This window comes from Salvelinus namaycush, chromosome 2 (genome assembly GCF_016432855.1).
Source record: "Salvelinus namaycush isolate Seneca chromosome 2, SaNama_1.0, whole genome shotgun sequence".
Taxonomy (NCBI): Eukaryota; Metazoa; Chordata; class Actinopteri; order Salmoniformes; family Salmonidae; genus Salvelinus; species Salvelinus namaycush.
This window is the reverse complement of record NC_052308.1, coordinates 13,280,573-13,294,708: the sequence shown is the minus strand read 5'-3', so window position 1 is coordinate 13,294,708 and position 14,136 is coordinate 13,280,573. Positions and strand designations below refer to the sequence as shown.

General features: G+C 41.4%; 1 protein-coding gene across 1 annotated transcript in view; it reads left to right on the top strand.

Annotated features, from left to right (window-relative positions):
• Nucleotides 1-14,136, top strand: part of LOC120020433 (contactin-4-like) — a 162,233-nt gene that overhangs the window by 134,263 nt on the left and 13,834 nt on the right. The window contains exon 11 of the mRNA XM_038964098.1: nucleotides 138-265. Coding sequence (XP_038820026.1) covers nucleotides 138-265 — 128 coding nt within the window. The remainder of the gene's footprint in view (nucleotides 1-137; nucleotides 266-14,136) is intronic.

The following is a 14,136-nucleotide window of genomic DNA, read 5'->3' as shown; positions in this document are numbered from 1 at the left end:
GCATGACGAACAATGCAGAAAGTGTACTTAAAAAAATTGACATTCACAGACTGCAATACAAGTGGGAAAGAAATGTGGTAATGCAATGAACAAAAAATGTATCTGTTACATACTCGTTCTGCTTTTTCTGCTTGCAGAGTTTCCATTCTGGATAACGGAAACCTCCGCATACAGAATTCAACCAGACCAGATGCAGGCCTTTACACGTGTGTGGCAAGAAACCAGTTTGGAGTGGCAAGCAGCTACGGGACTCTCATGGTCAAAGGTAAGCCTATTTGTCATTCTATTATACTGTATGGGCTTATGGAGTCTTTAAATAAGGTTGTGATTTCTCATAGGATGCAACTAGTGAACCTCTCTTGCGACAGACTGTTCACAGGAGATGTGGTTCTCAGTTGAGTACAGTCCTTAAGCTTTTCTCCTCTAAACATGAATGACGATTTCAATGAGTTTTTGCACTGAGCGCTCATTAAGAAACAGAGTTGGAGGTTGCACTGTTGCCCTCGCCATGTACTATAGTGAATATTCAACACTGTCTCCAGACCTTCAGACCAAACAGGTTCTTGGTACAGTATAAAGAAAGAGTAGAAGGGATTAAAAGGAGAGTAGTGTTTGTGAGATCATCTGTAGGAGTCACCCTGTGGGACTGAAGATCGTGTTTCTGCTCTGTTTCTGGAACTTATTATACTTCATTAAAAATGAATGAGAGACGGGTGTAAGGTGTTGTGAATTGGGAGGCTTTGTTTTGTGCATGCTGCTGTTTTTTCTGTCCTGCTGCTGTAAGGGGGCAGTGGTATTCTCAACTGTTTTTCATCGCTTGGAGTATTGCTGATCTTTTTTTCTTTGTTTTTTTTGTGTGAATTTTAACCCTACTATGACCTATTTTTTAAAGAAGTCTGGTCTGGTTCAGTTGGGTTGTGATATGATTGCTTTCCTTGTTAGTGGTGTGTTTTGATTGTCTATAATGTTTTTGCTATTAATCCCCCTTTCCACTGCTTTGTTCCCAAGGATAAAAAGTTGTCAGTTAGGTCTGATTCACAGTCCAAAGTGTCTGATGTTGATCTCATTGTACATTAATATTACAATTGATTATTGGAATAAAACAAGATTTAATGACAGCCAGCTGTATCTTTATTATGCTGTAGATCTTTCTGTCTGATTGTATTTATTTAGGTTGGAATTGGAAAGTAGGGTTGCCACCTTTTTAACTGGCAAAAACTTGACAATTTGCCAGCACCGCCTCCATATTCAGATGCATTTACACATACAGTTGAAGTCGGAAGTTTACATACACTTAGGTTGACATCATGGGAAAATCAAAAGAAATCAGCCAAGACCTCAGAAAAAAATGGTAAACCTCCACAAGTCTGGTTCATCCTTGGTAGCAATTTCCAAACATCTGAAGGTACCACGTTCATCTGTACAAACAATAGTACGCAAGTATAAACATCATGGGACCAAGCAGCCGTCATACCGATCAGGAAGGAGACATGTTCTGTCTCCTATAGATGAACGTACTTTGGTGCGATAGGTACAAATAAATCCCAGAACAACAGCAAAGGACCTTGTGAAGATGCTGGAGGAAACAGGTACAGAAGTATCTATATCCACAGTAAAACGAGTTATTTTATTTTTTATTTTATTTAACCTTTATTTAACCAGGTAAGCTAGTTGAGAACAAGTTCTCATTTACAACTGCGACCTGGCCAAGATAAAGCAAAGCAGTGCGACACAAACCACAACACAGAGTTACACATGGAATAAACAAGCGTACAGTCAATAACACAATAGAAAAAATACAGTCTATATACAGTGTGTGCAAATGGCATGAGGTGGTAAGGCAATAAATAGGCCATGGTAGCGAAGTAATTACAGTTTAGCAAATTAACACTGGAGTGATAGATGAGCAGATGATGATGTGCAAGTAGAAAAACTGGTGTGCAAAAGAGCAGAAAAGTAAATAAAAACAATATGGGGATGAGTTAGGTAGATTGGGTGGGCTATTTACAGATGGGCTATGTACAGCTGCATGGATCGGTTAGCTGCTCAGATAACTGATGTTTAAAGTTAGTGAGGGAAATATAAGTCTCCAGCTTCAGCGATTTTTGCAATTCGTTCCAGTCATTGGCAGCAGAGAACTGGAAGGAAAGGCGGCCAAAGGAGGTGTTGGCTTTGGGGAAGACCAGTGAGATATACCTGCTGGAGCGCGTGCTACAGGTGGGTGTTGTTATCGTGACCAGTGAGCTGAGATAAGGCGGAGCGTTACCTAGCATAGACTTATAGATGACCTGGAGCCAGTGGGTCTGGTGACAAATATGTAGCGAGGGCCAGCCGACTAGAGCATACAGGTCGCAGTGGTGGGTGGTATAAGGGGCTTTGGTAACAAAACAGATGGCACTGTTATAGACTGCATCCAGTTTGCTGAGTAGAGTATTGGAAGCTATTTTGTAGATGACATCGCCGAAGTCGAGGATCGGTAGGATAGTCAGTTTTACGAGGGTAAGTTTGGCGCCGTGAGTGAAGGAGGCTTTGTTACGAAATAGAAAGCCGATTCTAGATTTGATTTTGGATTGGAGATGTTTAATATGAGTCTGGAAGGAGAGTTTACAGTCTTGCCAGAGCGAGGAGGCCTACAGAAAGAAATAAAAGCTGAAATAAATCATTCTCTCTACTATTATTCTGACATTTCACGTTCTTAAAATAAAGTGGTGATCCTAACTGACCTAAGTCAGGGGATTTTTACTAGGATTAAATGTCAGGAATTGTGAAACTGATTTTAAATGTATTTGTCTAAGGTGTATGGAAACTTCCGACTTCAACTGTATTTCTTCTTATTTCAGATTGAATGTTGGGTGTTATTTAAACATTTGACCATGATGCTGAGGCAGAAATCGAATGGTCTGAGTGAAAGACAAACGTTTTCATTATTCAATGAAAACGAATGGTAAAACACTTTCCCACCCCTTGACGTCAGCTCAGTATATTGCTGATCCTGAATGGTACTATTGAAGACACTAGGGGATGGGATGAGTCTTGATATCTCAATAATACAGAGAGGCTTTTAACGCATGTGACAGTGTAATGAGAAATGTTTTGTCTCCCTTTAACTTCTCTAGGATATGTGGGACGCTAACATCCAACTTGGCCAAAATACAGAAAAAATGTAGCGCGCCAAATTCAAATATATTACTATAAAAATCTATCTTTCATGAAATCACACATGAAAGACACCAAATTAAAGCTATACATGTTGTGAATCCAGCCAACATGTCTGATTTCAAAAAGGATTTACGGGGAAAGCACACCAAACAATTATGTTAGCTCAGTACATAGCCACAGAAAAACACAGCCATTTTCCCAGCAAAATATAGTAGTAACAAAAAGCAGAAATAGAGATAAAATGAATCACTAACCTTTGAACATCTTCATCAGATGACACTCATATGACATCATGTTACACAATACATTTATTTTTTGTTCGATAATGTGCATATTTATATCCACAAATCTCGGTTTACATTGGCACCATGTTCAGAAATGCCTCCAAAATATCCGGAGTAATTACAGAGAGCCACGTCAAATAACAGAAATACTCATCATAAACTTTGATGAAAGATACATGTTTTACATATAATTAAAGATGCACTTGTTCTTAATGCAACCGCTGTGTCAGATTTTTTTTTTTTATTACGTAAAAAGCACACCATGCAATAATCTGAGACGGCGCTCAGATTTAACAACATTTCTCCGCCATGTTGGAGTCAACAGAAATACGAAATTACATCATAAATATTCCCTTACCTTTGATTATCTTCATCAGAATGCAGTGCCAGGAATCCTAGTTCCACAATAAATCGTTGTTTTGTTCGATAATGTCCATTACTTATGTCCAATTAGCTAATTTTGCTAGCATGTGTAGTACACATGTCCAAACGCTCGTGCAGATGCAGGCAAACGTCGGACGAAAACTTCAAAAAGTTATATTACAAGTCGAATAAACTGGTCAAACTTAGCAGAGAATCAATCTTCAGGATGTTGTTATCATATATATCCAATAACGTTCCAACCGGAGCATTCTTTTCAGTCTCTATAAGTAATGGAACGCATGACGATATCATGAGGAAAGTGCGTGACCAAGAACTGGAACTCTGCCAGACCACTGACTCAAAAACCTCGCATCCGGTCCCACAACACAGCATAAGCTTCATTCCACGTTCTACTGACTGTTGACATCTAGTTGAAGGCGTAGGAAGTGCAAACAGATCCATATATTACAGGGAATTGAATAGGCGATGACTTTAACCTCTCTGGGATAGGCGGGACGCTTGCGTCCCACTTGGCCAATCGCCAGGGAAAATGCAGAGCGCCAAATTCAAATGAAATGATATAAAAATCAAACTTTCATTAAATCACACATGTAAGATACCAAATTAAAGCTACACGTTGTGAATCCAGCCAACATGTCAGATTTCAAAAAGGCTTTTCGGCGAAAGCATAAGATGCTATTATCTGATGATAGCACAACAGTAAACAAAGAGAGTGTAGCATATTTCAACCCTGCAGGCGCAACACAAAACGCAGAAATAAAATATAAATCATGCCTTACCTTTGACGAGCTTCTTTTGTTGGCACTCCAATATGTCCCATAAACATCACAAATGGTCCTTTTGTTCGATTAATTCCGTCCATATATATCCAAAATGTTAATTTATTTGGCGCGTTTGATCCAGAAAAAAACAGCTTCCAATTTGCGCAACGTCACTACAAAATATCTAAAACATTACCTCTAAACTTTGCCAAAACATTTCAAACTACTTTTGTAATACAACTTTAGGTATTTTTAAACGTTAATAATCGATCAAATTGAAGACGGGTCTATCTGTTTTCAATACAGGAGGACAACAAACTAATGCTACTTTTCTAGTCTTGCGCAACTCTCAAACAGTACACATAACGTTACACTGATTCCAGATGGCCGTTCTTCGTCATTGCAAAAAGGAATTACCTCAACCAATTTCCAAAGACTGGTGACATCCAGTGGAAGTGGTAGGAACTTGAAAACAAGTCACTTAGAAATCTAGTATCCCAATGAATGAAAACTCATTGAACAGACAGTGACCTAAAAAAAAGAAATCTGAATGGTTAGTCCTCTGGGTTTTGCCTGCTACATAAGTTCTGTTATACTCACAGACATGATTCAAACAGTTTTAGAAACTTCAGTGTTTTCTATCCAAATCTACTAATAATATGCATATCTTATATTCTGGGGATGAGTAGAAGGAAGTTGAAATTGGGCACGCTATTTATCCAAAAGTGAAAATGCTGCCCCCTATCCTAGAGAAGTTAACATCGACCACTCTCAGAATTCTCACTTCCTGTTTCGATTTTTTCTCAGGTTTTTTCCTGCCATATGAGTTCTGTTATACTCACAGACATCATTCAAACAGTTTTAGAAGCTTCAGAGTGTTTTCCATCCAATGGTAATAATAATATGCATATATTAGCATCTGGGACAGAGTAGGAGGCAGTTCACTATGGGCACCCAATTCATCCAAAAGTGAAAATGCTGCCCCCTATATCAAAGAAGTTAAAGTGTAATGTTACAGTAGCATAGAAGACAAAGTCGCTGCTGTGGAGTACTGTGTCATGTTTGTTCAAGGGTTCAATCCATTGAATTTTCCTCACTCTACAACTAAGCGATCTCCAAAGTCCTTTGAAATGCAGAGTTAAAAGTAAGGTGCTCGGTTGAAATACCTTTTGGAATTCCCTTGCGTTTTATCATTGCAAAATGGTTGCCATAGAAACACTGGTCGGTCACCTTTTGTGGCCCCTAACAAATCTCATATGTGCAGTTATTTCATGATTGATGTTGTTGTATTTTAAACAGCTTATCCTATACTGTAGATTGTAACTGCATAAGTGAGGTGTCCTGATACATTTTACCTTTACATTTGTCATTTAGCAGAAGCTCTTATCCAGAGCGATGTACAGTTGCATTCATCTTAAGATACTGTAGCTAGGTGGGACAAACACATATCACATTCATATTCAGTAGATTTTTCCTCAATAATGTAGCTTTCAGCAAAGTCAGAGCTAGTAAGGGGGGGGAAGTCAAGTGTGAGTGTTAGTTCACAAGAGACCAGAGGTGGCAGAATGGAGTGCTTGGGTCGGGGTGTAGGGTTTGAGCATAGCCTGAAGGTAGGGAGGGGCAGCTCTTCTTGCTGCTCTGTAGGCAAGTACCATGGTCTTGTAGTGGATTTGAGCTTCGACTGGAAGCCAGTGGAATGTGCAGAGGAGTGGGGTGACATGGGAGAACTACAACATCCAGTCAACCACTTGATTCAGAAGCCCTTCGCACCGGGTAGGCAAAGTGTTCCCATTTTTAATCATTTAATTTGTCTAAAAATACATACTCTGCCTACCCGGCGGACAGGGAGATCGGGTAGCTCGATTCACTGTTCCAACAGCTTCCACGACAGTGAAGTTTGACACTACCCTACGTGAGATTTCATGACTTTTAAAACCATGATGAGAGACTTACAAAGAATACAGCAAAGAGCTGTTGTTTTTATGAGTGTGTTTCTGTCTATGTTTTTATTCAGAACTGTCAACACTGTTTTTATTCAACACTATTACAAAACTAAATGTGCTTCTCCCAACTTCCACTTGCACTGCATCTGCAATGAATGAGTAGCCAAATGTATCGATAGCCCTGCATTTGTATTATTATTAGCAGCTTGTCGTGTCTATTATAATATCAATTAATACTTCACTTTCTCTGGTCAAAGGAACAACATGAATTTGTGCATGAGGCAGATGCGGTGCGACTTGAGTTTCGCCATCAGGTAGAAGATGGTGTCCCCTCGCTCTGGTCAGTCTCACCGGAGGAAAGGAAGGAGAGAGCAGGGACCATGAGAGGTGGACCGTCTGCTACTCTCTCTCCCTCCACTGAGAATAATGCTGTGTTCAAAACAACTGGGAACTCGGAAATCTCAGATTTCAGTGCGTTCATTACAACTGGGAACTCGGGGGGGGAAAAAACGAGATCTGACTGGGGAAAATCATTTTGAAAGTTCGGGCATCTTTCTAGAGCTCTGACTTTCCGACCCGAAGATCAATGACGTCCGGATTTTACCCATTTTTACAGAGTTCCCAGTTGTCTTGAAAGCACCATGACCATCAGATGCAGGTACCCTCTGTCCAGTAAAATAAAAAAGCAAATTATTTTCTAATTATTTAAATTTATGCATAGCTGTGCCTCACAAGTGCTACACCAACTGATCGATTTTGTTATCAAAGCTCGAGTTTTGAAATATAATATGGTCTGAGAAGAACAATATTGGTGGTATAGGCATATAGCCAATATGCTGTAATAATGTATTAGGCCTACTGCACAAACCTAATTCCTACACAACAGTTTTTTTAGGTTAATGTTACATTTAAGTCATGTTTATTAAAATATCTGAGTGGTAGATTTGGGCTTGCTTTTTGACTGCTCAAGTGATCTTGACTCAGAAAAGGTTGGTGATCACTGTTGTAGAGCATGAACCTGCAGAAGCGAGTCACTGCTTTGATGTTTGCAGAGAATGACAGGGTGTTGTCCAGGGTCGCGCCAAGATTTTTTGCACTCTAGGAGGGGGACACTGTGGAGTTGTCAACCGTAATGGAGAGGTCTTGGAGTGGGCAGGCCTTCCCCGGGAGGAAGAGCAGCTCCGTCTTCTCTAGGTTGAGCTTGAGGTGTTGGGCCGATATCCATGCTGAGATATCTGCCAGGCACGCAGAGATGCGTGTCGCCACCTGGGTGTCAGAATGGGGTAAGGAGAAAAGTTGTTGCGTGCCATCAGCATAGCAATGATAGGAGAGACCATGTGAGGATATGATGGAGCCGAGTGACTTGGTGTATACAGAGAGGAGGAGAGGGCCTAGAACTGAACCCTGGGGGACACCAGTAGTGTAAATACGTGGTGCAGACACAGATCCTTTCCACGTCGCCTGGTAAGAGCGGCCTGCGAGGTAGTGTGCAGAGCCTGAGACCCCTGTCCTGAGAGGGTAGAGAGAAAGATCTGATGGTTTCACCGTGTCAAAGGCGGCAGATAGATCTAGGAGGATGAGAACAGAGGAGAGAAAGTCAGCTTTGGCAGTGAGGAGAGCCTCCCTGACACAGAGGAGAGCAGTCTTGGTTGAGTGACCAGTCTTGAAGCCTGATTGGTTACCGTCAAGAAGATCATTCTGAGAAAGATTGTGAGAGAGTTGGTCAGAGACAGCACACTCAAGTGTTTTGGTAAGAAAAGAAAGGGATACTGGTCTGTCTTTGACATCAGAGGGGTCAAGTGTTGGTTTCTTTAGGAGGCAAGCGACTCTGGCCATTTTGAAGTCGGGGGAGATGCAGCCAGGGGTCAGGGATGAGTTGAGGAAGGAAGTGAGGAATGGGAGGTCTCCAGAGATCTGGGGAAGGGAGGAGGGGATGAGTTACAGAGGAATAAAAGGGAGTGAAAGGATGATAGGTCGTCCGGAAGTTTAGTTTTCCTCCATTTTCGCTCAGCTGCCCACAGCCCTGTTCTCGCTCGCATTAAGTAATTCAGCCACTTAGGAGGGGAGGGCCGAGCCAGCCAAGATGTGGATAGGTAGGAGAGTAGGGTCGAAAAGGCAGAATCAGGAGATGGGAGGAAGAAGGATTTAGCAGAAGGGAGTGAAGAGGAGAGAGTAGTGGGAGAAAGAGAGCGAAGATTGTGACTGCGCATGACCATCTGGGTAGGGGCTGAGTTCGCTAGGGTTGGAGGAGAGGGAGACAGAAAAGGAAACAAAGTAGTGATCAGAGACCCAGAGGGGGGTTGCGGTGAGATTAGTAGGTGAACAGCCTGTAGTAAAGATGAGGCATAGAAACCGTAAATTACTTGGTAACAGGAAATACATTTATTTGACAGAATTAAAAAGTAATTTTGGACTGACCAATGAAGCTTCAAATACATGAAACTTAAAAGTTACATGTCACAAAATCTTGGACAACCTTCAGATAATCTTATTTGAGTCAGAAAAGGATGTTCATGTGATAGGGATGATATACAAAACTTTGCAGATTGCAGAAAGCATATCCAACTGACAATCTCTTAAAAAATATATATAAACTATTGGAACCAAGACTTAGAAAGAAATGATGTTGGCACAATATGGAGGGAAAGTTGGAGCATAACTAATGAAATTCCACTTAAGAAAAATGTACGCTTAATCCAGTATAAACTAATGTATAGAATATATTATACAAGAGACAAAATGGTTTGTCGAGATCGGTGTGGAAGAACTTGACTGGCCTGCACAGAGCCCTGACCTCAACCCAATCGAACACCTTTGGTATGAATTAGAACGCCGACTGCCAGCCAGGCCTATTCGCCCAACATCAGTGCCTGACCTCACTATTGCTCTTGTGAATGAATGGAAGCAAGTACCCGCAGCAATGTTCCAACATCTAGTGGAAAGCCTTCCCAGAAGAGTGGAGGCTGTTATAGCAGCAAAGGGGGAACCAACTCCATATATTGGAATGAGATGTTCAACGAGCAGGTCATGTAGTGTAGATGGCCCAAGCTAGCAAAATTTGGCCCAAGCTAGCAAAAAACTGATTTAGACAAAAATTATACTTCAAGAGTCCTCTAGCTATAAAATGAAGCACCGTTAGTACCTGCAGATAATGCATATTACAGCATGTCCACTGGTGGTTAACTGCATCAACGTAAAAGAGATGCATAATTTAGCTCACAAACAAAACAACATAGAACCATGAAAAATGTGCTAATCTCTAATCTAAAGCCCAAAAAATCAGCTACCATTATGCCAGATGTGATATGCACGTTGCAATAAGAAAAATGACTCGCTGCTCTTCCAACTATTTATTGTTTCTGCAGTGAGGATTTACCATCTTCAGATAATTATTTTGTAACTTATTTGCAGATAATCGTTGTTTGAAGCTCAACAAGCAGTAGTAGAAGTATGCAAATCAGGGACCCAAATGAACGGTTCTTTCACCGATGTGATTCGGTTCCCAAAAAGAGCACTTCTAAAAGAGCTGTTCGTTTGCGAACGACCCATCACTGTTTACTCTCCCGATTTAATAATGAAAGACATATTTCATATATTATAAATGCTAGAAAGTCAGCCGTCAAGGATGTGGAGAGAGAGCTTCAAGTGCACCTTGCCACGGATAGCTTTCTGATGATGCCTCATTCACTGCATGTCTCATTCACTGCATGCCCTGCTCGTTTCATCTCTATAATCATCTGCTACCACAGAAAACTGGAATGACCCCGCTTAAATTAAAGTGAAAAAATGAAAACATATATCAGTATTCCCACCTGGATAAATGGCTATGTACAGTACAGTGCATTGCTGTTCAATTTACAGCATGACACTCTATTTGACATAAAGAGTTGAGCGTTATTTATTAACACTCTACAGAGCCCCTTTAACCATGTATCACCCAATGTGAATAAACATGTAGGATCCCCCCAACAGTTCACTGTGCAGCGAGAGGGGGGGGGGCTCTGAAAGCCTGTAACTGTCATTCTGGGTTCAGGTTGATGACCCATCTATGAGTTTTTAATCTGACTCTAAAATAATGTGCTTGTGTGTATCTTTGCTCTGTAAATAGGCCCGGCTGTTATCCTCTCAATTATTCATATGAAAGGCAATATATGAGCTTTATTTGATGGTTTACTTTCCGTCATCATACAGTAAGTACTGTATGTGATAGCTGCATTCTGGGGCTGATGTACAAATGTTCTCCTATATGATCTTGAGCCTTTCTGTCACAATCGATACTGTAGGGAAAATGGGACAGGGTAATTTACATGCACTATTTCATTGAGAATTGGAAACCTGTTTAGTTGGGGGAATTTCTGCAGCGAGAGCATCCCTTATAGGAGATATTCAAATTGACTGTGGTTATATGGATACTGAAAAATACATGTCACAATGCATTCATTTATTGTGGATGTGAATAAACCACCTAGACAACAGCAGAGGAAGAGTCAAAACAGATGAACCCTGTTCATGTCCCCGTTAGTTCAACACTGAGGGGATATTAACCAGTGTAATCAGTCTTGATTAGGAAATGGACTCTCGGAATATTGATCACAGTGGAGATGGAATCTTGCAATTAGTAACGTTACAGCTGGTCAATGGCCTCAAAACTCCTCAACATTGAGTTTGTGGATGTCTGAGATGGCAATTCATCTTATATTACTTTGTCTGAGAAATAATGCAGAGACTCAGTAGTATATGAGATTATTCAGCATGTTTCTTTTTCAACAATGTGATTTTCTGTTACGAGTGGTCATCATGTCACCTTTCCAATTACATTTGAAGGTGTCTTTCTGTCTTGTGTTGTGCTTTAAAAAGGATTGCTTGGATCAGCAGGTTATCACAAAAGTCTAAAACTCAATTCAGAGAGGTGGCAGTGGTCATTGCTTTTGTCACTTCCAGTGGTGTGATTTTTCGTAGGTGCAGGACAGAAGATAAGTTGTCTGGACGATTTATGTGGTGCTCTTTCAAGGGTTGTGGGCAGAAGAAAATTATCCAAAAAACATATAGATTTCAGACTGACTTCTGTGAGGTGTTTCGACTGCACAAGCTATTAATCAGCAATGAGTCAGAGATTCAGACTCTGATTATTGATGCCTTGTTGAAGCCGAAGGAACATTTATGGAAAATGTTAATATAACCCAATATCTTATAAGTAGGTAGCTACAAATGTACTATTATAGACAGTATGAATAGAGTATTGAGAGCAGCTCACTAGAATATGTCTCATTATTTACACAAAGTTTGCTCACCAACCAATGCTCCATTGAGGTTTGTCCTTGAGAGAATCCTTTTTGTGTCTTGAGGAAAATGTGGAGTATTCATGTTGAATGGCTTTAGAAGAATTTGTTTTGCTCAGCATGATAAAGGACTTCCAATGTGTTTCCTTGATCTAAAAGGCTGGGAAATGAAGATTGGGTTTGAGCAATTTATCTCTTGCAGACACCCTATAAGAAGTTAGTTACAGTATACTTTATTCTGAAGTATTGAGGGACATTTCAATTATGCACTGAAAACATTATGGAATGCATAGGTACAATAACAAGGAACCAAAGTGCTACTCAAGTCATGTAGGTTGGTACTATGCGCGCCAGCTCTGTTCAAAAAGACTTTGTTTAGTCCCTGCCCTCACCTATTCAAACAGGTTGGTATGTTAACAAAGGCCCTGTGACCTCCCAGTGAAAACCCTTTACACATGGTGTTTGTATTTCTTTGAACCCACTTCACCAGGGAGCAGCCGTGTGGCTCTGAGCTTGGAAGGTCTTGCCTCGCTCCGCCTGTTATATCTGAAGACTCCTCAACCACGTGACTCTGGAATGCTCCTAATGCATTATTCAAGTGCACACAGCCACCCTTGAGCAGAGGGCCTTAAGAATATGTACACCAGAGAGGAGTACACATTTACACACCCCACCTAAGTCCATTCAACTTGGGGAGGAGTCTCCACAGGGTTTGATGGGGCATCTCTGCCTCAGCGACAGTATCTACAGTTTCATCGGAGAGCATTATTCATGTATGACTGGCTGTTTGTGAGATGAGCAGCGGCTGGGCAGAGGCACTGGCAGAGTGAGGCGTGTCAGCCGCGAGCCACAGAGACTGGAGAGGATGGAGAGCATTAATTCACACTGTAAACAGCCCAGCCTTCTCTCTCTTGCTCTCTCGCCCCCCCCCCCCCCCCCCCCTTTAACCTCCCACTTTAATATTATTACTATGCAATTTCTGTCTCTCCGGTTTTCCTGCTGCTCAACCTCCCCGCCGTCCCCGGAGTGTAGTGGGATCTATCTGTCGGGGTGGTTACAAGCTTTCTGTCTTGTCTCTGATTGACCCTGCTTAGTGAGATGGGTACTCTCCTCGCTTTTATAACGACAGTAGGTAACACGGCTTTATACAATATAGATATCAATAAAATAACGCTGGAGAGCTCTGCTCAGTCAGCTGAGGTCATGTAACCAACCAGGGTTATCCATACGATCTGTCACAAATGATGATTGAGTGGAGTAATAGGATAAGTTTTCCCGTCTTTACTGTGAATGAATGGCTCTGGTCAGCCTCAGAACTAACTAGGCATGACCATACATCTGGCCCCATGGTTTTTAGAACACCTGCTGTCACATTAGGGGAGAGGCTGCTGTGTCTGTTTGCATTGGACGTTTCACCTGTATGTTCTCAGCACTTCGGTTTGACATTGACATGTCATTAGGTGTATAAATTGGTACAAAAAAAAACATGTCATAAGGATACCTTACTGAGAGGAGTGCAAAAACATGTCATAAGGATACCTTACTGAGAGGAGTGCAAAAAACATGTGATCAGAAGACTATAAAAAAGCCCATTGGCATTACTGTCAGGAACCAAAAGACAATGACGCTCCTCTTGCCATGTTCTCCCAAGGGACCTGTCGGGAAAGAGGAGGTGTAGATTTTTCTCCCTTTCAACCCTTTTGGCATTGATGGACATTTAATAAATGTGTTCTCTCTGCAAATGTCCCTTTTGTGAGAGTCTGACTGTGTCACGTTATAGCCCCCCATTTCATCTTCCCTGGAATAGGGCTGAGCCTTTAAAACACCATCACATTGTAGTCTAACCAAACTTACCAGCTGATATCACTCTGCTCTGATAATAGAAAGAGACTAGATAAATCACATAAAGGGAACACAATGCAGGTATCGAATTTACTCTGGATGACGACTGCACTGCCGGCATTTTCTGCAGGAATCTATGGCTGCCTGTCCAGGGATCATTTGCCATGGTTAATTTAGTTGGCGCTCAGTGGATATTTCAACCGAGTACTCACAGCACCACCAAGAGGGAGACAAGCACCGTACAGCATCAGAACAAAGCGGCTCCTATTTCTCTGATCATTCTGCTCTCGTGCTCCTATCCTCCTTGTCTCTGCTCACACTCATGCTGGAGATGAGTGATGCTGTCTAATTCCCCAGTGAAACAACAGCAACACACCACATGCATGCAGAGACTTGAATAGAGAATGTGTTGTGAAGGAGGAGCCCTACTTGTGTTTATTGTTCTTTGAGTGGCTGCAGCAGTCTGGGGGTCTGCACTGCAGTC